The 24,627-nt window shown below is 38.9% G+C and overlaps 1 protein-coding gene across 1 annotated transcript in view; it reads left to right on the top strand.

Annotated features, from left to right (window-relative positions):
- The first annotated feature begins 5,482 nt into the window (after window positions 1-5,482).
- The window catches only part of CCNYL1 (cyclin Y like 1), a 21,410-nt gene continuing 2,265 nt past the window's right edge, over window positions 5,483-24,627 (top strand). Inside the window, exons 1-9 of the mRNA XM_035893032.1 lie at window positions 5,483-5,572; window positions 6,187-6,261; window positions 8,552-8,586; window positions 10,352-10,452; window positions 11,959-11,994; window positions 12,692-12,743; window positions 15,288-15,407; window positions 17,521-17,687; window positions 22,126-22,288. Coding sequence (XP_035748925.1) covers window positions 5,536-5,572; window positions 6,187-6,261; window positions 8,552-8,586; window positions 10,352-10,452; window positions 11,959-11,994; window positions 12,692-12,743; window positions 15,288-15,407; window positions 17,521-17,687; window positions 22,126-22,288 — 786 coding nt within the window. The 5' untranslated portion in view covers window positions 5,483-5,535. The remainder of the gene's footprint in view (window positions 5,573-6,186; window positions 6,262-8,551; window positions 8,587-10,351; window positions 10,453-11,958; window positions 11,995-12,691; window positions 12,744-15,287; window positions 15,408-17,520; window positions 17,688-22,125; window positions 22,289-24,627) is intronic.

The following is a 24,627-nucleotide window of genomic DNA, read 5'->3' as shown; positions in this document are numbered from 1 at the left end:
CTGTAGAGGTGATTATAGCCCATCATGAAACACATGGAAGTCTAATCGACTTCTTTCAGTCCCAGAAAGGCTAGGTATTGTGGTGGAACAGATCTCTCAATCACGTATCCCCAACAGGGGCTGTGAACTGGGTGCAATAGGATGTTGGGATTTGCTGTGGAGGCCAATGATAGCTGTGTGGATCCTCCTGCGGTTTAAGAAAAGCAAGAACATTAATTATTGATTATTTTTTTTTTTAAACTACAGAAATTACTAGAAAACTTGAGCCCTGGCTAGCCCACAGTATTTAATAGATGACCTACACTTAGCTTTCTAAGTTCTTCTGATTGTAGTAGCAAATTTGAAATGGTTACTGTGTGAGTTTCTTGTTGAACCAGCCCAACTCAGGAGTGTGGTGTAAAAGAGCAAATAATTAATTCTTAATTAAGAGATCTTGTTGTACACTGAAGTAATTTCTGCAGCCTTCTTAAACATCACAGTGCACTTAGATATGTGCTGGGTATTGGTAATGATATTGCTGTCCTCCTAGTAGTGCTATAAGGAACAACCAATGAATTTTAAATAGCTCTACAACATCCTTCTGTGCGTATTGTGTAAAGTCACAATCTTTAGAAGTAATCAGTTAACAGTGAGGGTGGTCAAACACAGGCACAGGTTGCCCAGAGAGCTTGTGAAGTCTGTCTGTAGAGACATTCAAAACCTGACTGACACAGAAAAGCAATTTGTTACGCAACAGATCCAGTCCTTTACGTATTCAAATTTGCTTGTGTTAGTTATGAAAACAGAGAAAGTTTTGTATTTTTCAAGTCTATCACGTTATGGAAGAGAGACATATTCTGTTGAAGACGAGTAAGCAGGAGATTGAAGTGCTTTCATTCTGTCCAAATCTGGGGAAGAGCCGCCCATGGAGTGTTCAAAGGGCAGAGTAACCTGTGTGTGACTGATGACATGACAGGAGAAGGTAAATGGAAAATAACCTATGTGTGCAGGGTTCTGAGGTGTGTTCGGTGTGGATGGTGTGGAGTAAACAAAGCAGGTTGAATTTAGAAACCAGAATTATAACTTTCAGGAAAGTTTTGGGGAATAGAAATAGAATAACATAATTTAAAGGACAAATAATTTTATATTAACTTATTGTTAAGAATAAAAGACTCTGAAATGTATTGGCAAATTTTTTAGTCTAATTTGTTTAATTTTTTATTAAATTTATTTTATTGGGAATGTTGAGCAGCTCCCATCTTCTACACTGTAAGGTAATGAAATATAAGGGAAGCTCAAACATTAACCCAAGCTAGTAACCCACTGAGAAAGGGAATAAACTCAATTTACAGCAAAGAGATGATTTTATGATTTAATGTTTTAAATATGTGCTGTATCAAAATGTTACTGCTGTCTAGTAAAGCAGAGGCTGGGGCTAAAACTATTGAAGGAAATGCAATATTTTGGTGTTCTAAAGTAGTGAAATAGTCAGAGGACTACTACTTAGTGACATTTTTGACTGCCAGCTTTATTCATGAGATAATATATGTAGCACGATGCAGTGTGTAAAATGTGTTCTTAATAGTTAGAAATCACCCGTGGAGGTGTGTAAAACGGTAGATAAGTAGCTGACGTTACAAATTCCTAAAACCCACACGTGTTCTTATATGGTATAGATGAGTAAAAGTAAAGTCTTCATGTGGATTTTATGTTGAGGAAAGGACATAAGATCTTGAGCTAGGGGCAGAGTTTTGCTTTTAAAAGTAATATGATCTGCCCTGTGGGGGACCATATGCTCTTATCAGTGCATGGAGCACGCAGCAGCAGCCGAGGTAGCTGAGATTGTGTGAAAGGCAAGCAAGCTGCAAGGGCCTCTTTAAAATGAGAATGGTGAGAGAGGGAAGCAAGTCCAGGCTTCTCTGTGTTCCAGTTGGAGACAGGGTTGATCTGACAAGCTTGGTAGCACCATGTGAGTAAACAGCACTGGGAGATGCAGAGAAATAAGGGGGAAGGCTATTTTTAATACGCAGTTCTTGGAGGTGGAGGGCTGTTGTAGCGTGGCAACGTGACTGTGCCATTCCCACAGACTTAATTTCTGGTGGGAGTCTTCCCTTCTCACCTCTTTCTCATGAAGTGTGAAGGTCTGATAGAAGATGTATTTTGACTTCTACTGAGTGGATAGCCTCTAAAACAAAAAATGTCTTGAGTTGTTTTCTTCCTTTATATATCATCTTGTTGCTTCTCTCATTTCTTTCATTCCTGTTTCCGCGTGTTTTAATTCCTGTTATTCTGTTCATCCTGTGGCATACCATGCTTCTTTCTTTTCCTGTTAGCTGTCTGTGAAGCTTGAGCTTTCATCATATATCTTCTGACATAGTGCCTAATCAAGACTTATCCTTATTTTCAGGGCTAGATATCTTGGTTTTGGACTTGTAAGTGCTACCAGGATGAAATATTAGGAGTTGAACCTGATTGTGAGTCAAACTGGTTGCAGAAAGATTAATCTCTTCCTCTGGCTTTTCTTTTGCTGTGTTTCCCATTACATTTTGCTTCTTCCACATTCTTACTTGCCTCTTGCCTTAATGTGTCCTTGATCAACTGTATTGCTGTTGCTTTCTGGTACTTCATGAGCAACACTGGCAGTTTAAGAAGAGCAAATCATATGACTAATTTTGCCATTGCTTGGGAAAAAGCTTTGTCCAGGGTGAACAGCACAGAAAGGAGGGTTAAAATTCTCTGGCTGCTTAGAGAAGGGGAAAGCTACAGGGAGGCGGTCTACTAAATATATCTTTCTTCCCAGTCTCTTGCAGGACAAAAGCAAATGTGCTGTTTCTGCTAATGCCACATTATTCTGGGATAAGAAGCCTAGCTACAGTTGGTCTTGATCACTTCATGTGAGGTTTTGTACCAGGGGCTGCACAATGTGTCTTGGAGTTCATTAGTACTGTAACTCTATCTGGTTGTATAATCTGTGTTGTGGATTTAATGTGATGTGGGTGCTGATACACTGGACTTTGCCCAGCAGAAAGCATCTTGTGTCTGGCAGAGCCGCTGTGGAACTGGAGCCAGTAAAGTCTATTTTCCTTTCACTGCTGTTCCTTTCCTCAAACATGTGGGTCTGCTTGGGTTCAGGGGGACAAGTCTGACTTGTGTGGCCAGGTCAGTATTGTGTCCCGTGGTGCATCCTGCAGTGCTGCAGAACTTAGACCCTTCTTGTCCAAGATGACAGTTGGTTATGTTTGCATATGTTTAATTCTCGTAGTGCTTTTAGCCCTAGACCTGATTTCTAACATCTAAGAAGCATGGATATAGGGACTAGCAGAGCACAAGAGGCAAAAACAATATAAGAAGTGAGCTTTAACAAGTTACACAGTTTCAAAGTAAATCAAAACTTAGGAAAGTCAAGATGGTAACAGTGTACTTCCTTATGGAGTGAGGGAGAATGGTGACTATCCCATACTGTCTCTTCTCTGGAAAAGAAACACCTGTTCTGTTTAACATTTTTCAGTGACCTGCAAGCAGCAATGGAATGCACCCAAATTGCAGAAGACACCCAATTGGGCAACAGTCAATATGCTGGAGGCTGCTTATTCAGAGGGACTTAGAGTGGAGGACTGGGCCAACAGGAACCCTATGAAATTCAACAAAGATAAACACAAAGCCCTGTGTTAGGAGTTACTGAATTCAGTAGCCCTTTTCCTCTGTTTTCCTGTGCTTGTTCTTCACCAGTCTTCCTTGCTGCCTTCCCCTAAATATCACACGAGTCTTGTATAGTCCCACATGCTCTTCCCCACCATTCCATAGAGCGTCCCATAGCCCTGTAGGCATAGTTCTCCTTGGTGGGAAAGGTGATCTGGACACCGTTGACTCTCATTGGAGATTACCAAGACTCAACTGAATAAAGCCTTGAGCAGCCTAATTCTACCTCGTAGCTGACCCTTTTTTTTTCAGCAAGAGGTTGAACTAGAGACCTCCTGAGGTCTTTTGTAACCTGACTTACATGGTTATTCTCAAAGTTTCTGCTGAGCTGTTAATAAATAAATTCTGGTTTTTTTGCTCTATGTTTGCGTCATAACTTGCTAATAATAACCAGTGTTCTAAATCTGCATATTGCAGTCCTGTTCTGCCTGTTGATATTTGGTAGACTAGCAAAATACATCCATTTCTGAATCACTCCTTTGATCAAATCTAAAAAGTTGTTTAATGTTTGCCATTATTAGTAAATTCTTGGTCTGCGTCAAAGTTTGTTGGTTTTTTGGGTTGTTTGGTGGTTTGTTTGGGGTTTTTTAGTAGCTGCTAGCATTAGAAACTAGAGTTGGTCTCTATACTGTCTCTTAAAAGTTATTTTGCTGAATCAGTGTTAGAAACTTGTCAATATTGTGGACAAGTTTTAACAACAGTTACACTGCTTTGTTGAGATGTTACAAATGGTAGTTAAAATGTGCCAGTAAGGCATACTACTGTATGCTGGTTTTTTGTGTTGTTTTTTTCTCCCCCCCCCCCCCCCCCCCGGAGAATCAGATTTGTATTAGTGGTATGTCAGGTATGAGTTGTAAGGCAAATTGTGTTCTAGAACTTCTAAACCAAGACTTCTTACATTTTAACTACATGATTAAATTCAAGTGTCTGTTTACTGTGTGCCATGAATGAGTGCAGTAAGGTGGAAATAGAAATACTGGTTTTGTAAGCTAGCTTTTAAAAACTGCTCAAGACTGTCTGCTTTCATAGCTGACTCTGGCTTTTTTTGAGAGGCGGGGAGGTTCCTGGTTGAACAATCTTTGTGTTCCTAAATAGACGTTGGCTACCTTACTTACACAGTAGAGATTCAAAATGACAGTGGTCTGCATCATGGACCAATGTCAGAGCAATACCGTTGGACTAAGATCAGTGATGTTGTAAGCCAAGTACTTGGAAAACATCCAGGTCTGGATACCAATGTTGTGTACAAGTGGGAATCTGGAATGAGAAGTCTTGGGGACACACGTACTTTTGCAGTTACGTTCACTTGCTGACGCATGAGGGCTGTGGTTGTGCTATAGGTTAGGTGCAGTAGCACAAAACATTCACATAGTTAAGGCTTCCAGCACCAAGACTGTGCATACTTTGGCTACTATTTAACCAGTTATGTTGGTCGAGTGCATAAAAAGCTCTGAAGGTTGGTTTTTTTGGTTTTTTTTTTTTTCATTAAAATTGATGGTGATTCTTAGATGACTTTGTTTTTAAGGGTGTGGTGACTGCATTGGCATACCACCTTGAAACACTAACGTGCAACTTTGCAAGCTTGCATGCTTTTATGGTTAGCGTGACGTAAGTAGCACACAGGAAGATCAGAATGACAAATGCTATGGATGCTAATTTGCCCTTTCCAGGATGCACAGGGTCACAGTACTAGATTATTCTGTTCATATGTTCGCATGTCAGTGTGTCTGTAGCATGACTTCCTCAGAACAGCTGTTTCTTCTGTCAGAGCTAATGCAGCTCAAAATTTCATCACGATATTTACAGTTTCAGCAACAAACTTTTTAGCGATCACTCCCATCTTCATCTAAGGGACTAATGTATCCTCATCTAATGTCATCACTGATTCATTGTGGTAAGGGATTAAAGCATTCATTTTGTTCTTTAGTATATATATTAGCTGTACAGGGTTTACTTGAAATTCCAAAAGAACGGAATAGTGTAAGATCCATGTTTTAATATTTATCAGCACTGTAAAAGTTACTTACTAGGTGCTTTTATAAGACCACAGAGATTGTTTCCTGCCATATTGGGTACTTAAAGCATAGAGTGAAAGATCAGCAGTATCTTTTTTTTTTTATGCTCTTGATAAAATTCTAGGTTTCTGCCCTCTACTGTTCACAGGCTCCATGTCCAGCTACCCTAACATGCAAGGATGCATACTGAATTTTGAAGATGTATGTTGTTTTCTGAGGTGTCCCTTTCCAAATTTTGTTTTGATGGAAACCGTAAACTTAAGAGCTTTGTGGCAATATGAATAGGTCCACAGGCTTTTTTCAGGGGGAAAATGTCAGATTTTCATTTATATTGGCAAAAGTAAGGCTCTGCTTTAGAGAGACAGCCCATTCTATGTGTTTCTGATGGTCTTCAACACTGTTCTTGAGCATTTTAAGGCTGGGTGGGAATCACTGCGGTAATCATCATCTTCTGTTAAAGGTATTTCCTTTTTTTTTGTCCTTTCTGTTTCAGATTTAGCCTTGGAATCTAATCCATCTGATCATCCCAGAGCAAGCACAATTTTCCTGAGCAAGTCTCAAACAGATGGTAAGCTAAATTTTGTTTTCCAATTTAAAAAAAAGGCAGGAGAAAAACTGGAAAAATAACTGCCTGTTTTAATTATACAGCTCGAGAACGAACATTTAAATTGCTTTAATTCTTTCAAAGCATAGGGCTTAATAATTTGTGTGTTTACACAGAAATGTGTTTGTAGGCTGTTTTACTTAACACTTAAAGTCACTTGTTCTTCTAAAAACTTAAATATCAGGAGCTTTCACAGTCTGGATCCTAGAAGTCTGAAGGAGCAAGATTTTCTTCACTAGTGTAATTCAAGCTTCAAGCAGTAGTGGGGTTTTCTTATGACCAAGGACGGTTTTTAAAACTGCTTTAAATTAAAGCAAAAAAAAAATTGAAGGACAGTTTTCTGTAAGGAATAATAAGCCTAAGCCATCAGTCTATATCAGTTGCTTTTGAGTATGTTGTTTTAAACTGTTTGAATATTTTCAGTGGCATAATTATTCTTGAATCCTGGCTTTAACTGCATAGATGTATTCAGATTTTCAGTTTCTTTGTGGTTACTTTGTTTACTTAATAAAGTCAATTTTTAACAATGACTATAGCTTGTGCATTCCAAAATGCTGTTAAAAAGTGGAGACATTTTGATACTGCACAAATAAAAAAAGAATTCTGACAATAGTAAATTTTGAAGTTGCAACTAAAAAGGAGTTTTGAAATATTCTTTTAAAAATGCTTCTATTCCTTTTATAGTTGGTTCTTGTTTGAAGCGCTGTTTTTTCTAAGACAGCGTTGCACTTGAGATTGATGTGTTGATGGGAAGCTGCAGTACCTTAGCATAGCTTTGCCACGGAAAAGTAGAATTACTTTGACCGGTCTGTCAGTTGCAGTCCTGCCTTTTAGAGTCTTATGGCAAGTAGCAAAATTGTCAGTTGTATCAGCTTCGCAATGCTCAGATAATCTGTGAGCAGTGGAAACAAGCACTAGCATGATTCTCCAGAAGAGATGATACCAAGCAAATGTAAGCTTCTTTTCCACGAGGCCTCTAAGGTCAGTCTTCAAACAGACAGAGGATCTGACCTGCACATTTCAACCACCTCTTAGGTGAGTGCTGGTTAAGTTGCAGTTAGCAAGTTGACATTGTTCTCGAACATTGTAGTGCAGCTTCACTGTGCAGCCTTTCAGCCTTGCTGCAAATAACATTCAAACTAAATGAACATCCTTGTTGGGGGTAGTATTGCTTTTAAACATGGTTCAGTGTTCTTCAAATGTAATGTATTGAAATGTATACACTTGTGTTCATGTAGAATAATGGTCTGCTAGGTGAGATAATAACTATTAAACTATTCTCTGAAGTTTGTATTAGTTGGACGAATTGATTTTTACAGGGTGTTTTTATGGACAAGTCAGAAGAATTTATTTTCTAATTTCACTGGATCTTCTTTAGTTACCCTTTCATGGAACTAGTAGAATTAATAACTGTAAGTTCTCTCTCACTGAGGTGTTACCAGGATTATGAGTTTTGATTTATGCAAAAAGACAAAAAAAATTTGGATACTCTCTTCCAATTGTTAATTTTTATAAATATATAAGAGAATGTGTTCTGCTAACAACTAGTAATGACCTGAGGTCAAAACTTTGGAGAAGTCAGGCTGGTCACATTTGTTTAGCTTTCTGCATGCATGCAACTCTTGGCTCTCCTTTAAACAGCACTGTTTTACTGCTGCTGTTATAGCTAGAAATTAGACCTTACAATCTTTTCTGAAAGGCTGACACAGTTTAAAATGAACAAATAGCATGGTTGCAGTTTTATGATAAATAGGTATAGCTTGTGCAAGCATCTTCTGTATAGTGAAATACCTTTTTACCTTCTGCTAATAGGAGTAGAGAGAACACATATATAACGCTGGGCACCTTCCTCCTTGTGTGTCTTTGGCAGGTTCAGTGTGTGATGTTTTTACTTCTGTTTCCTGAGTGTCTGCTGTTGGATGTTGGACACTGTCTATTTGAACTGTCTGAAATCATCCAGTTTTTCATGATGCACAGCATCTTTTCAATGCTGAGACATTTTTCCCATAGTGCAATAGGTAGAATTAGTTCCTAAATGTACATGTGGATAGTTAGAAGTAGTATGTAGTTTATTAGTGTGATAAAACTCAGTATTTTTTCCTCAAACTACTTTTCCAGACACCTAAAGTCAAACTTGAAACTTGTGATACTCACGTACTTCAGAAAACTGGGTTAATAGAATGACTTTATGGAATGTTAATTTGGATTGTATTTTAGAAACCTTTCAGTTCACATTCTTTCTCCCTCTTTCTAGTGCGAGAGAAGAGGAAGAGTAACCACATCAATCATGTAAGTAAAATAAATTATTATTGTGCTATATACATAATATTAGCATATTGGCACAAAGACAGATTTAAGAAACAACTGTAGTAGTTCAAGGTATATAGTCCTATACATGTTCCAAATCCTCCTTAGCAAGGTAAAACTGAATTATCTTTACCTGTCTTTAAAAAATAAACAGGCACAGTACCACAGAGCACAAGAATGGCTGATGTCAAAAGAATATGAATGGATTTTTTTGTTGTATCAGTCTCGAGCATTTCAGAACAGTAAAGGAGAAAATATAAGTCAAACTGCTTACATTTTGTTTTAACAGAAATAAAACTGGATTAATTTCTCAGCTGAGATGACAAGTCTTAAATAACTTGCTGTTTGAGCATCACTACAGGACTTACTGTAAGAAACGTATCCAGCATGAAAAAAGAATCATGAACAAACATAATCGGCATGATAAACAAATGATAATCCATTTGTTTTAAAATCTGAAAATATGCTCTAAGCTTCTTCCGCAAATATTAGTTGGTTTTGACACTTCACTTACCAAAAAATATGTAAAAAAGATGCAATGACATTAGTAAGTGGATAAAAAAATTATTGACTAGTAAAGCTAAAAATTGAAGTTATACATGAAGCTTAAAAAATACTGTCAAGCAGAAGTGTCTACTGATAAGTTACTGGTAAGCTAATGATATTTCAAGTCTATTATATTTAGTATAATTATGGGGGGTGGTACTTTGTTTGTTTGGTTTCTTTTTTCAATTACAGTTCCAGCTTTAGTCTGCCAGCACCAAGGTAAAGTGTAATTGGATTGCTTTTGCTGGCAAACTTCAGCTGGAATGGGAGATGTTCCCACACAGCCATCGAGTTGTGAAGGGTGTAAACATTCTCATGTGGAAGATTTTAAGTTTTTAGGCAAGGCATTTAAAAAGATTCTGGCAAAAAACAAATGAATCTTGAATTGCTTGATTAAAGCTCTTCCCTCAATTATGATGTTCTAGCTCTAGTGCAAGGCATTCTCTAAAAATGCTCAGGGAGGCCTGACTTAGTGTTATATAGAAAGATTTCTATATAGAAATCTATATAGAAACAGTATAAAATCTACAGGATTAGGATAGGCGATGAAACATATTGCTAGCTCTGAATAATAAAAGTAAGGTTAATAGTAGTACTTTATTTCCAGATTCCAGATGCTAAACAAGACATGAGTGAAGTGAGCAATGTCAGGAAGAGGTTTCTTTTTTTCTAAAATATAACAAGACAAAACCCCAAATGCAAAACTGTCTTTATTGAGAGTGATACTGGCTAACCAGAAAATGTAAAGGTATAGGATATAAAAGAAGGGGGAAGATGATTATGGAGTCACAGGGAAATCTAATAAAGTACATCATGGAGAGGGAAGCTGAGACCTGAACTGGCAAGAATGGAATGGAGCAGAACTGAGAAAACTGGAGTACTTGCTGCTTTAGCCGCAGCTATTTCTGTTGAAAATTACTTGCCTAAAAACATCATGTTGTGTATTACAAGGCATGGTTTATATCTTACACAAAGGGTATCCTCAGGAACTTGATAGCTATAGGATAGCTTGCATAGCAGGAGCAATCATCTACAAAGACAACCTCTGCAGTAGCTACTTGAGGTGTAAAGGAAGTATTCAGTGTGGTAAGCCAAAGCTCACAGAATCCCTCTTCCTGATGAATGTATTTCTGTTTTTGGTGGGGTTTTTGGTTTGTTTTTTTTTTTATTTTATTTTTTTTATTTCTTTTTTCCCCCTAAGGTTTCTCCTGGGCAGCTTACGAAAAAATACAGCTCGTGCTCAACAATATTTATAGATGACAGCACCGTCAGTCAGCCTAACCTTAGAAGCACAATAAAGTGGTAAGAACCATTTGTCATCAACAAGGGGCTGAGCAGCATTGCAAGGCTTAATTTGGGATTTTGTGGTGGTCTTGTCTGTTCCAAAGCCAGTTGCATACTTGAGTGAGAGGAGCACAGCACTGCTTGTTCAGGCTGGTCATGGAAGTAGTGTAGAGGTCTGGTTAATCATGACTGCTGAAGCGAGCTTTTTTTTTTTTTTTTTTTTTTTTCTTTTCCAGATACAGAGCTAATGTACTGTTGTATTTCAAAGTAGCTATCATTGTGCACTTGAGAATCTGAGGCAGTGCAGAAGTGTGTCAGCATTTTGGATTTTAAAGTGTGTGTTGGGGTGGGGAGCTCAAAGTCTTCACATTGAAAGCCAAATCCAGAAACTCTCCATCTGGGAAAAATTGAAATGGATTTTGTATGGAGTTGCAGGAAAAGTTTGTAGGGCTCTGTTTGCTACTTGCCAGTGGTATTAGTCTGCCCTCTAGTTGTGGATAACAGTATGTTGCTGGCTTTGGTTTTGGTTCTAGCCTTTCTACTTTGTATATTTGTTACTTCAGGTAGGTGAGTTTGATAACTAGTCTTTTTGGTTCTCCGGTGGAAATGTCTGTTTGACCTATTGTTCTGGGTGCAACAGAGACAGTTCTTTGTGTGTAGATGATACCAGCCAAGAATTGAGAAGAGTCTTACTGTGCTTGAAGGGAAAGTAAGGCAAAGTAGCTTCAGGCCCAGGCGGCTTTACTGTTTTAACACTTACTAGAGTTTGAAATGTCTAAAGTGATTTGTCACTTTCAAATTTGGTTTCAAACAGAAGTATCTAGCATGTCCTTTTCTAGAGAAGAAAACCTAACTGATGGTGCTTGTGCCATTTTGAAGTGGTGTACAGCTAGCAACAGATCAGAGCTTGCCTGTGACAGATTCCTGTCACGGCAGTGTTCCTGTTGCTGCTGCCAGTAACATATCTGAAATTTGGGCACAGTAGATGAGTGTCAATGTGAAATCCATTGCCTTACTTGACTCAGCAGAGACTGAGATCTGTTCTTGTCCTCTTCTTGGATTATGCTGGCATAATATCGTCTTTATTATTATCTTTTTTTTTTAAAGCAGGTCCTAAATTAGACAGCCAGGGATACAGAGTTAAAACATCAGCAGAATCTCTGAAACAGTATATGTAACATCAAGTAGAACTTTTCTTATTTTAGTTGTGAAGAGTCCATATTTTCAATAAATGTCATCTCATCAGGCAATGAAGCTGTGTGTTTAAAATGTGGTATAGTATTTATTTCTTGGCACAAATATCTGTACAATGCATATAAAAGTAGTTTGGTTAGCAAATTTGATTTGGCCAGTTTCTGTTCAGGCGGGTAAACATCAGAAATGAGACACAGAGTACTCAAGAATGTGAGAGGAAGCCAATACATAATGGATTCTGAACATTTTGCCCTGAACAACAGCTTTTTGCAGTGGAATAGTGTGCACAGAATGTGCTTTAAGTCTCTTCTTTTTTTTCTTTTTTTTTAGTGTAACATTAGCAATATTCTACCACATAAAGAACAGGTGAGTGAACTTTTTTTTTGCTGAAATACAACTTCCTTTTTGAGCCAGGGAAATGGTCTTGGTTGCTTCGGTAACAGCCAATATAACTTAAAGGAGTTGAAAAATCTGATACTTTGTGCTGTACCTGGTTCCTCTTTGTACCCCCTCTTGAGCTGATAGGGAAAGGTCAGTAATACACCCGTGCAGTGGCACATGCTTCATTGAGAATGAAGCATAAAAAGTCAAAATGGAGGGGTGAGGAGAATACACTTAACCCATCACAAATCAGTCTTTGAATTTTGTTTAGCTTTTCTTGAATACAGAGGTACAGATTAGTTCTGATGGGTGAAGGAACACTCTGTTCCATGTAGAAATAACCCTTGCTATTATAGCTGGTTACAGCATATGCTTCAAAATTACAGCTGCCTTTTTGAAATAAATGCTATTAATGAGACAGTTTCACATTTTAAGGGAGAACTGTACTGAGCACAATATGAGAACATGGATAGCTATTTATTGTTTAGCTGCTTAAATATTAAGTTGTAAGATCTCATCATTAAATGCTTTGCAAAAATACAGTATAACTTCATACCATATTCTAGGAAAAGCTGAACTATAAATTATGTCCCTTTATTGTCTTTAATGAATAATACTTTTTAGTGGAGTATAGCATTACCAATTAACTCTTGTTGCTAAAACAGAGATTTTTACCTTGTAGAGATTCTGACAGATCATTGGATATTTTTGATGAAAAATCTCATCCTCTCACAGTAAGTGAAACTTTTTGATCCTCTGAATGTGTATCAAAATACATATTTTTTAACATCTTGATTTGTATTGTACAAGTCATAAAAAAAGTCTTGGCACCAGGTCACAAGCAAATTTATCTTAAATTGTATGTTTATATATAAAATACAGTGCAGACAGTGTCCTCTGGACTTCTGATATCAGCTAGATCACGAACAGAACCCAGTCTTTCTAAATGTTGCAAAGTATTTTTGGTTTTCTATGCTTTGAATATAAACAGGAAGCAAGCACGTGCTGATTCTTGCATCTTTCATATCAAGAACTTTCTTGTCTGACTCCTTTCTTCCCCTCTTTAACACTACTTTAAAAGTCTTTCCTATTTACTTAGGAAGACATGGGTAGTAGATATGTGCCTAACGGGAGAATGTAATATGTGAAGCATCACACAAAGTAGGAAACAGCAAGTTTGGTTTTTAAAAAACCTGAAAGGCAAAATTTTAAAGCAAACATGCTTGTACTAACAGCTAGGAGCATTCAGCATGTGATTCTAATGTGACTTGTCCTGGTACACCTTTTTAGACAATCTTCTAAGATGCAAAACCTTGTAGTAAAGGGAAGCTCAGGAGTATACCGTGGGCTTTTTGTGTCCAGTTTGAGCACTATGAGCTTAATGACTTTCCTACGGAGCCACTTCCTTTGTTTTTCATCTGAAATTAATTTAGCAAAGCTCTAGTGGCTTTAAAAATTCAGTTTTCTCTGGGACTTACCTGAGTGAATGCAGCTTAGTCTGTCACAGGTTTGGCAATAAACAGTTTTTAATAAACAATTAAATATTCTAAGTTGGTTAGAGTTTCATCCCTAAATATAACTGGTTGTGCTAGGAGTTGTACACTTGAATAAATACAGCTCTTTACTCAATAAAAATAATGAACTTCAGAAGAGCTATATAGATTTCTTGTATGGACTGTGGCATTTCAAGAGAAAAGTCTGGTCCAAAACTGTTTGAACTGCCTGAATCTGTTGTTTCACAATGAAACCTTTTGATCCTTTCATACAACCTACCTCCCATTTAATGAATATGAATAGAGGAGAATCATTGTGAATAGAGGAAAATCATTGTGTCCTTTAGGGAACACTTAAAGGTCTCTTCTATCTTACCGCAGTATACAGGAGAGAAATACAGTAATGGCCGTATGTCATCTTCTGACAGGAAGGTACAAATGGCTTGTTAGTTTCTATAGCAATGGCGTTTTGGCTGGGTACCTGCAGTTCCTTTAAAAAGGTTAATTAGCTGGAAGGAATCTCTGAACACCTTGTCCTCTGAAGATTCAGTCACAAGGAGTCCAAATCCAGGCTCTATTGACCCTAAAGCAGAAGTAACAAACTTCAGGTTACCAGCATCACAGGGCTTACTCACAAATACCGGTCTCAGTCCTTTCCTCCTCAGTTCCAGTCAGCAAAACTGTACTTCAGATGTACTTTTGTACAGCTCGTAGCGTGGGAATTATGCAAGGGGGATCCTGCTCATGTTATTCCTGATGTTGTATGCCCAGCTTGAAGAGGTAACCTCCATTGGTTAGTGGTGTATTAGGTGGCTGTGTGGAGAGTACAAAGTTAACTTACCTTTTCCTATTTTAAACTACAAAACCACACGAAAATGCTTGCTGCTTTGCTTACCTTATGACTACTTGTTTAATGTCAAGCAGCTATGTGTTCTCATCTGGTATCTTTACTGTACTATAGGTCTAGCTTGGACTGCAGATAGAAACCTATTTGGTATCAGTCCTGCAGTATGTAAAGCCAGAGCTCTTGAAGTTTTATCCCTCCAGGAAGAGTGCTGAGTATCAGAATATGTGTGGGGACAGGGTCAGAATTCTCAAACACTTATTTTAGGATTGCTTTTACAGACTGTTGATTTCTAAGCTTTTCTTCTCCCCTGTATTTAGAAACAGTTTAGCATCGTGTCAAAGTTAAATCTAGCTGTTTATTAACTCTGTTGTCTTTCTGGAATCTCTCAAGAATGAGTCCTATGAAGACAGCTTAAGCTACCTTCCAGTTTACCCGTGACAGAATTACTGAGCTGTGTTCTTCAGCCCTTCCTCACCTGGAAGGGAGATCTCTGAAGTCTTTTAATTTTGCCTTTTGCAGAGCCAGTGCTTCCCTGGTGTGTATATATATGTGATTTTCTTGCAGGGAGAAACCTTTTTTTTTTTTTTTTTTTTTTTTTAAAAATATCTCTTTTAGTCTGTAAAATGTTCTGTGGACAGCAGTTACCACCACCTGTAATAATGATGGTAGTTCATGCTCTTTCCCATTGACCTTACAGATCAAAAAAAGTGTTCAAAACAAATATAGCAGCTAAAGCTATTGTGTTTTGTTTAGAATATTCGTAATATTGCAAGGCCGCTTGCTGCTTTCAGTATATGATTTTGTTTCATCTCTGTGACAGGGAAGGGTTGTATACACTTCTACTCAGAAGAAGAAACGACCTGTTTCTGTGTGGCTGTTCTTTAAAGTCAGTGTTAAGTAAGACAGATTTTTTAGTAATTCAGAGAAATTTCTTTCAGCGGGAAGAAGTTCCAGATGACTACTACAAGCATGACCCTGATCACAAGCACATCTACCGGTTTGTTCGGACTCTTTTCAGTGCTGCACAGCTGACAGCTGAATGTGCAATAGTGACACTGGTAAGAGATGCCTGATTACTGAAACTTGAGGTTTTGGAAGACTTTTTTTATTCTTTCCTCTCAATGAGTGAACTGGGCTGAACTGACATTCAAATAGTTACAGTATCTCATGAATCCTTGTTAGTAATGAACTGTACAAGTCAGTTCATTAGAGAAGATTTCTAAGTAGCCACAGAAGTGGTTAACTAAAAAGGAACTTACCTTTTCTATATATGAATATGTAATGCTTAATTACTTGTCTAATCAAACATCATTTGTTTCACAACATATAACTCGCTGAAGAAGCTTGAGAAAGGCAGAACAGTGGGACACCGTAAACAGTGGGGTATAATAAGATCAGACAAGTGGGTATAATAAGATCAGACAAGGTATCTTTTTGTTTCAGTTGTGTGGAAGGGAAAATGGGAGTTTTGAATTCATAGTAACCAGAACAGGGCAGATAACACTGCCTAAAGGGTCAAGGATCGATACTGTAGGAACTCCAGGAGATGAACTTGCTCATTATTATGTCCTTCAATCATTGCCATCTTTCTATCAAACTTTTTTTTTATTAAACCAAAGAGGCTACAACTTATTTCCCCAGGTGACATGGAGGTACTTGGAACTTAAGAACAATAGTAAGAAAATACTCTTTGATTACAGTTTGTTGTTTGATTTCAGAAAGCAAGATGGATATAAAAAATTGACCATGATACTGATTATATACACATACATATATATGCCTGCATATACATAAATGTACGTGAAGGGAAAGAAAAAACTCCACAACCTATATAATTGCTGCATTAGACAATCTCTTAAACTGCACTTTGTTGTGTACTAGACTTCAGTCTTCATTGTGGCTTCTTTCTGAAAAGTAGTCTGAAAGGAGAACAGTAGAGAACTGTCACCAAAAGACAATGTAGCAATTAAACAAACTTCAGCTTGAAGGACTCTCTTTAATAAGTAAATAAGTAATTAAAAAGGCCAGACAGTTAGAGCTATTGAAGCTCTGAAAGTGGCTTGAGGTTTTTCTTTTCCAAAGACATGCAAGCAATTTCGACAGAACAAGATGATAGCTAACACTGGGCAATCTAGCCAGTTGAAGTATTTACAAAAAGTAGAAATAGAGTTAGTCTTTAAAGTGGATTTTACCACTAGATGGCTCTGTTACCATAGGAACAGATTTAGTCCACTTGAAGGCTACAAGCAAAAGATGGGAAGAAAGTGCAAGGAGACCCTAGTAATAAAGATTGATCCTGCCCTTAGACATGTGCAACAGCTTCCTGCACCCACTAGTTTATCTGAGGTTTCATTAGGGCCTTGGGCTTAGCTTAGGGAATAGAACATTAAAATTAATCTATATTCAAGTTTGAAACTGCAAATTACTTAATATGGGGATTGTTACGGGAGTGTGAAATAGCAGAAAACTTATAAGGGACTGATTCAACATCTTTGGGCTGATTTGAGATCATGTGGGAGGAATGAGTGAAATACCAAGACATATCTTTGGACTTGGGTATCTTTCATTATCTGAGCAGCTGTTGATGTAGATGAAACTAGAGGAGGAGGATGTTGTAGGTGAAGGACTGAAATCTGTTCTTCACAGGGTGAAGTAGGAATAGCACTATAACACCTTCCATTGTGGAAAGACAGCAATTAATGCATCTTCATCCCATGACTACAGATCACAATGCAGGTTTTAGGACTTCCTGTTAAGCTACAAGTGCGGAACCTTACCCGTGATGGAAGTCCAGTGTGATGTTGAGTGATTTACTGTCCCAGATAGGCCCCAATGAGAACCTGTCAGTGACGGTGTGACTCTGTGATGGAGAGAACCCTAGCACTGTCTCACTGAAACAGCAGTGCTCATTGCTCAGAATGATTCTTCAGAATCTTCATTGTATACCTTGGTGGTCCAGTTCTTGTGTTGTACTAAAAAATGGAACCTCTAACTTCTGAAAGTTTGGATTATAAAGTGTTAAGTAGTAATCACTGATACTTACTTTGACACACTTAAAAGTAATGGGACAAAATTGTCGTATTGGACTGGCCTGCTTGCTGCTCAGAACTCAGGTCCAGGTCTTAATCACACACATTGTTTGGGTTTTGGTTTTGTTTTTTTTCTTTATAGGTTTATTTGGAAAGGCTTTTAACCTATGCAGAGATTGACATATGCCCTAGTAACTGGAAGAGGATAGTCCTAGGAGCTATTCTGCTGGCTTCTAAAGTCTGGGATGATCAGGCTGTGTGGAACGTGGATTATTGCCAAATATTGAAGGACATTACTGTTGAGGACATGTAAGTTGCAAGGTTTGGCGAATCTGCAGCGCTGGTTTGTGGGGTTTTTTTGTTTGGGTTGGGTTGGGGTTTTTTGAATGGCAATTTTTGTGATCATACTGAAAAAATGTCTGTCTCTGCTATGATATTTGTACATGATGTGTCTCTGGTGTCCGGCCTTATTCCATTTTTTAACCTAGGAAACTTTGGATAACCCTACTTTGAGACAAATCATGTATTAATATTTCTAATGAATTGGGTGAGTAACTTCAAAGTTAGTTTTCTTTACCTTCTTTCCCCCAGTGATGAACCATGGGACTGGCTGCTTGTTTCCACTAATTTTTTGCATCAGTGTAACTCTAAAGTGCCCTATAGTCTTATCAAAAGTCTTTTGGGGAAGAAAAAAAAGTGAACTAAATCTGTTCCCTGCCTTTTCTGTTTTAGAATTTGAAAAATTGCAAGGTAAGCCATAACTTATGACTTATGTGTCTGCTCTTGTATCCAGCTAAGGCCTAAACATCTCAAGGTCTGAATTCGTAGCCGCTGCTGCTGGCAGACAGGTGTCATTTGTGTTGGTATCTGTGGTTACATGTGTTACATCCAGCTGCTGCTACAGCTCATCCTCTTTGGGTGAGTTCTTAGACTTCCCTACAGTGCTGAGAACAAAATCCTCAATCTTACTACTGCTTGTTTATGGAAGGCTGTTTCTTGTATATGTTCGTGTCTCAGATGTAGATTCAGTTTCTTGGAAATTTTGAATCTGCTGTCTTGTCTCTTGGTGCACTCAGCTTTAAGCCCTACAGTTTCTGCAGTTCCAGAGGATGTTCATCCTTGTGGCTCCAGGCTCATACTATGTGGAGTGGGTTTGGCCCATTAGATTTTCTTTTAAATTCCTTCTTGCAAAGTTCTACCTCTGAGAGCTTTGAGATGTCAACATTATTGTTTTAATTCTATTTGTCAGCTTGTTCCTCTATTTCCCTTACTAATCACAGTGCTAGAAATGCTAGAAGGCTAGCTTAGTTTTTACTTTCTGGCCTTAATAAACCTAATGACAGGTTTTATGTGTTTGAGTTTGATCAAACTGCTGTGCTGTAATTGAGCACGTGTCCAGGCCTATGTAGTAACAGTACAGGAGCACGCTGAGGTGGCAGAGGTTTGCACACAGCACTGGGAGGCTGCCTACACAAGAGAGTCTGTTCTTGCCCCAAGCTCTCTTCCCTGGATTCAGCCTAAAGTTAATGTTTAAAATACAGTAATTAATTATTCTTCTGGGACTCTTTAGGAGGAGGAATACCCAGTTTTCTTCCTTTTAAGTGGGGGGGGGTGGCATTTTTAAAAATGGGGGAGTTAATGTATCAAAACAGTTTTTGTAATTGAAGTTACTTCACATCACAAACGGCAACAGCAAACATAGTACCTTGTTTTATGCATACCCCTTGCCTGGGAGTTCTTTGTCTCCAAATGCAGGGCTGTGCCAGCCATGCTTTCAGGAAAGGATAATTAGTGATTTTATACAATGTACATCTTCACTCAACCTGGCTCAGAGTGCTCATCTGTCTGAGGAACATACTTGAAGCATTGCTGGCAAATAACTCTGAGATGGCTGAAGTGGGGTCAGCGATGCTAGGAGTGCTGGAGTATACATCTTGCTCTTTTTGATGTCTGTCTTCTGGCCCTATTTGGGACAAATCAAATAGATAGCGCTGAAAATATCTGTAACAAGCAGGATGTTTATTTTCTATTGCTGATGCTGGGTCTGCCGAAATTGTCAGTACTTACATTTTCAAAGCAGAGACGGTGGTAGGGAGAATAGACTGAATTTAAGCTTATTTTTTCCCCTAATTTGAAGATGGGATTTTTGTAATCCAATCTCATTTGAAATTACTTAGACCTTTGAATTTAGGTAGGGGCAAAAACTGTACAACCCCCTTTCTGACAGTGGCCCAGGGGTGTCCATCCTAGGGCCCACACTGCTGCAGCTTGGCACACTTCACTGCTCCTGAGTTGGATAACACCACCGTGATCAGGACCTTGGAAAACTGCTTAAAATTCTCAGCAAAATTGGGTTTTAAGTTTGTAAGTCTACTTTCAATTAATAGTTGGTACTATTGTCAGCTTTAGCTGTTCCAGTATTTTTTAAACTAGTCACTTGATGGTGAGCATTAGGTATTCAGGATACAAGTGTTACTGAGAGAAAACACTTGGCAAAGGATTTCCGGCATGGATGCATTCTAACTATGGTGATGCTGCCAAAAAACCCACCAAAAACCCCAACAGCTCCCCAGCTAAAGATAGCTTGGCAGGACTGTACCAGGTATCGCTCCCTGGGTGGGCCATTCCTGTGCAGTGAAGGCCTGTCTGCCAGGACTGGTGCCCAGTTTTGTTTGTAAACTTACTGTGAGTTTTCCTCTTGGCTCTATGTACCTAGAGTGATCTCACTATCCTGATGCATACTCTAGTTGAGCCACTGCAAGACAAGCATGGGAGTCGCACAGCTTTGGATGTGGCAAAAGGGCTTATATCTATTTTAGTTCACCCAATCTGCAAATCTGTGTGTGTGTGTATGAGCCAGGCACCCCTTCTGAAGGCAGCATAGGTGCACCTCATCCCCACCAAACGTACTCTCACTACTGTTTAAAGATGCTTGTTTGGCAGCCCCACCTCGCAACTCTTAGCAGTGTGAGCCGTGTGGCTCTTGCAGAAACTGTTCATGGGTTAGTTAAAGGATGCGTGATCCAGGCCTCACGATCGGCAGAGGAGTTATTTGCCTTAGCCTCTTCCTACTCAACTTGGGTAAAATGTTCATCTTACTTTTTCGATCACAAGCCCTTTCTCCTTTGACCAAAGCAAAGGGGTTTTTTTTTACTGAAAGGGGTGTGGGGTTTGTTTTACTCATTTCTAATGGCAAAAAAATCAAAACAAATTAAATTGATATTTAGAATTCATCCTTTGTCAAAACTTGCTTGCTTTGACAAGAGTGAATCCATAATCACTGAAAAATTAACTGTGCAGCTGCTAATCTTGCCATGATTGCTTGTAAGGGGACACATGCTGTTCATTCTTTTGGCTACATGTATTTGCAAATAAGGCACAGAAAACACATGGGCATTATCCTTTCCCAGGTTTTAAACCACTGTTAATAGACTTGTTAATCCAATGAAGAATTGTATTTTTACACAATTAAAATGTATTAGTGTAGTGAGTACAAAAGGGGCAGTGAAGAGCATTTATTCACAGGGTAAATCAAGCTCTGATCAGCTGATCATCAAAACATTATCTGATTTACATTTCTATAGGCTTATGACCATATGACAGGAAATTAATTTTGGCACTAGGTTCAATGGTACTCAAGTCCCACCATGCTAGAAACAAGCACAAAGCTGCTTTTTATACCAAGACCCGCCGTCCAGTACAGGACACAACCTGGATGATTCCTTCATTTATTTCCCCTCCCCTCTGGTAGGTAACACATCCATTTTAAAAGCTCCCAAAAAGCAAGAACAGCCTTGGCACTGAATGTGTGCAATGCATCTTCTGGTGTATTCACAGTTGGCCAATACAGCTGCCAAATTCTGTAGAGACAGGTCTGCTACCGGTAGGAACAGTTGCTGTGAGTTAGTGTTAAACTGAATTGTTTGGTTTGGGTCCCATCAGTTTCTTTTGGGTTAATTTGTAAAACATTGGTGGTTTTCCTCTGTAGAACTTCTCTGATTTAGCTGACCACAGTAGAGAAGCTGAAGCAGCCTTTTTCATGTCATGGCTCTCCCCACTTTCCTCCAAATACTTTGCCCAGTGAAAATAGACGCGTGAGTAAAAACTGGACAGTGCCCTTTGACATAGTACTTTGTTATCCTGCCTAATGCTATTGAGGAGAAAATTCCTTCTCCCACCTAATGCTGCTTATTTATTTATTTATTGGAGATGAATCCATGTTGCTTCAAGAGGCTTTTTTCTGTGAGATAATAGCAGCAGCTCTTCATAGATCCATTTGTTGCCGTGGTGATCTGCCTACTCCTTTTGTTAGTCCGCCTCTACTTCAATAAACACCCTTCCTGTTATCAGCCTGGTGAAAATGTCTGCAAGTTCTTCAGAGCTAATAAACAGCATACATCATTCCTTTCATCTGATCACTATAGTGTGGGGCCGTATGAGAGTGAGAATGGCGCATGAATTGTACAGCTGCACTAATGGAACTCCGAAGAATGAACCTCCCCAGTCAGCCAAGCGAGTGCACAACAGGGCACTACCTTTCTCTCCGAGCCGGAGGTGCCAGGACTCAAAAGCTGCACCTTGTTTTGAGCACTAGTGAATGACCTGTCTCTTGAAACTAATAATGCGGACCTCTCGATGACTATTTCAAAGTTGCTGGTTTTAAAAACAAGCTTGAGGTCTCTTCAGTGCTTTCAGACAGCTAAAACAATCTTTTTTTCCTTTGTCTTCTGTCCCTTATGCCTCCTAGGAACGAGATGGAAAGACACTTCTTGGAGCTACTGCAGTTTAATATCAATGTTCCTGCCAGTGTTTACGCCAAATACTACTTTGATCTTCGCTCCCTAGCAGATGACAATAACCTGAGCTTTCTGCTGGAGCCTCTCAGTAAAGAGAGAGCACAGAAACTGGAGGTAATGGTCTGAGATTGGCTGAGCAAGGGACTCTGTCCGTGTGTGTAGTAAGAGCATCTGTTGCTAATCATGTTAAGTGGTAGTTAGAAAAACTAAAAAGCTTTTAGATTAGTGTATTACAGGCTAATTTAACCCCTTTATAACTACAGTTATTACTTCTAAAACCATGCCTAGGCTAAGCTAGTACTCTGAGGAAAGGAAGAGACAGAGATTATGGAAGTCTAGCAGATCGCAAAATAAAATGGATGTTATTTTGGGAACCGTAGCTCAGCTAGGCTACTTAAGACTGAAAGGATTAGTGTCATATGTAATGGATTGTCTGTCCTTCCCTGGTCACAGTCTGTATTCCAAGCACCTAGAGGCAGTCACACTCAGACCTTTCTAAATACTACCAGCTGAAGGTTTCCCACTGCATCCCACTGCACAGCTGCTTTTAGATTTAGAGCGAGCACTCTCACTGCTCTTGTGGTTTAATGAACCATTTGTCTGGGGACAGCTGCAGAAATAATAATGTTTCTCTTCACAACTTTTAGAACCTCACCTTTCCAAAGTAATGTTGCTTTCAGATAAACTTTTGGAATAGCCGCTTCTTGGGAGTCCTTCAGAATGTCCAGAAGAGCGTAAATACAGATTACTGGCACTTTCTGCTCGATGGGAAAGGCTGCCCTTCTGTGAGTCCCTGCAGCCTTCTTTGGTTTGAAGGCTCATTTTTTAAAAAAAAAAAAAAAAAAAAAAAAAAGAGCTTTTGCAGAGTCAGTCTTTCTTTCTAGTTGTTGGAGATATGTACGACATTTTGAAAATATCTAAATTACCTGGGTTCCCAGGCAAAATTTCTTGTTGGATCAATGCAGCCTTTCATGTGTCCAGGTTTAACTGATGACTCTGCATGTTGTTTTGTTGACCTTTCAACAAAGCCATTACTGCAGGCCCTGTGTACACTGATACCGTAGCCCCTTTCAGAGGGGTGTGCTACGGTATTCTTGGCTTATATTGTTCTGTTGTCCACCCCCAATAATTCTGCCAAGTGCCAGTTGTTTGGGCTTTTTTTTTATTTTGTCCCAGAAGTGGCTGAACTTTGGGAGTAAGTGTGATCCCTCCTGGTCCTCTGGAACGATAGGCATGATGTGCCTACAAATTCCTCTATTTAAAGTTAAGCAATGCAACTCTTCTGCTTTGTCTCACCCTTGTTACTTGCACTTTAAGCTAACACTGTCACTAATTGTAAATGTGCTTGTAGGGCAGTTCATGTTCCACAGGAAATTGTTTACTGAACTGCTCAGTACCCAGGCATAAGCGGATGATTTACAGATTGTGAGCCTGTTTTCTTTCTTCTTTGCTAGCATTTGGGGGGCTTGGTATTTAAAACCAGTGTAATTTTCAGTACAGTATCTGATATGCCATAATGCACTTACACATGCATGCGTATAGGACATTTTGGGTTTTAATTCTAAAATGTGATATATATTTAAACCATTTGCTAACATTTTTAATTCTACCTTTTGGTTAGAAGCACGTGAGCAGTTGATAGGAGCCTGTATGAGGCACTGAATTAGTATTCCAGGGACTGAAAACTGATTTACACCATATGGGCGACTGGGGCTAAATATGTCGACACAGGTTGCTTTATGATTGATGTGCTAGCTTTAAAACAGGATGGAGAGTCTGTCTGGTCTTGCACCGGGAGCTCACGCAGCCAGTGTCTCAAAGAATGCCACTCTTGAGCCAAATGCATGCCTCCAGAAGGTCGGCAGAAATAAATGTAAATAATTATTTTAAAATACACTTAGAAGTTTATTCATGCTCAGAGTGCTTTTCACCTTTTGAACTTCTAGAACACTGGGCTGTGCTGAATGGGTGCTGCCTTAAAGGGAAGGTGTAGGCTTGTGGCTGATCGCAGGACTCTGAAAGTTCATCTGGTGATAGGTGGTAAATTATTAATGGAAGTAAGTGTTCAGGACTGAAATTCAGTTCAGCCTTTTATTGCAGGTATCCTTATTTATTTGCATTGATAATGCCTGAAGGTTCCAATCAGCAATAGGCCTCACAGGGAGGACACGCAGTGTTTTCTGGACAATCACGTGTTATTATGATTTAAATAATTAGGCTTGTGACTAATATAGCTGAACCAGAATAAAGGCTGCTTGGCTAGTTAAGCAGGGCAGAGGCAAGCCAATAAATGGGTGAAAAAACAGTTAAATACTAAGTTGTCCGTATGTGCTAATATTTAATAGCTGTATTAAAGTGCCATTGCTATTGCCGTGCCATCGAGCAGTGGGCTGCCCTCCCTTCTCAGACCTCTTCAGGAACCTGATCATGTGAGTGATCCTGGGAGGAGCATG

This window comes from Egretta garzetta, unplaced genomic scaffold (genome assembly GCF_000687185.1).
Source record: "Egretta garzetta isolate BGI_Z169 unplaced genomic scaffold, ASM68718v1 scaffold474, whole genome shotgun sequence".
Classification (NCBI taxonomy): Eukaryota; Metazoa; Chordata; class Aves; order Pelecaniformes; family Ardeidae; genus Egretta; species Egretta garzetta.
Note: the sequence above shows the minus strand (reverse complement) of the source record. Positions and strands in the feature narration are given on the sequence as shown.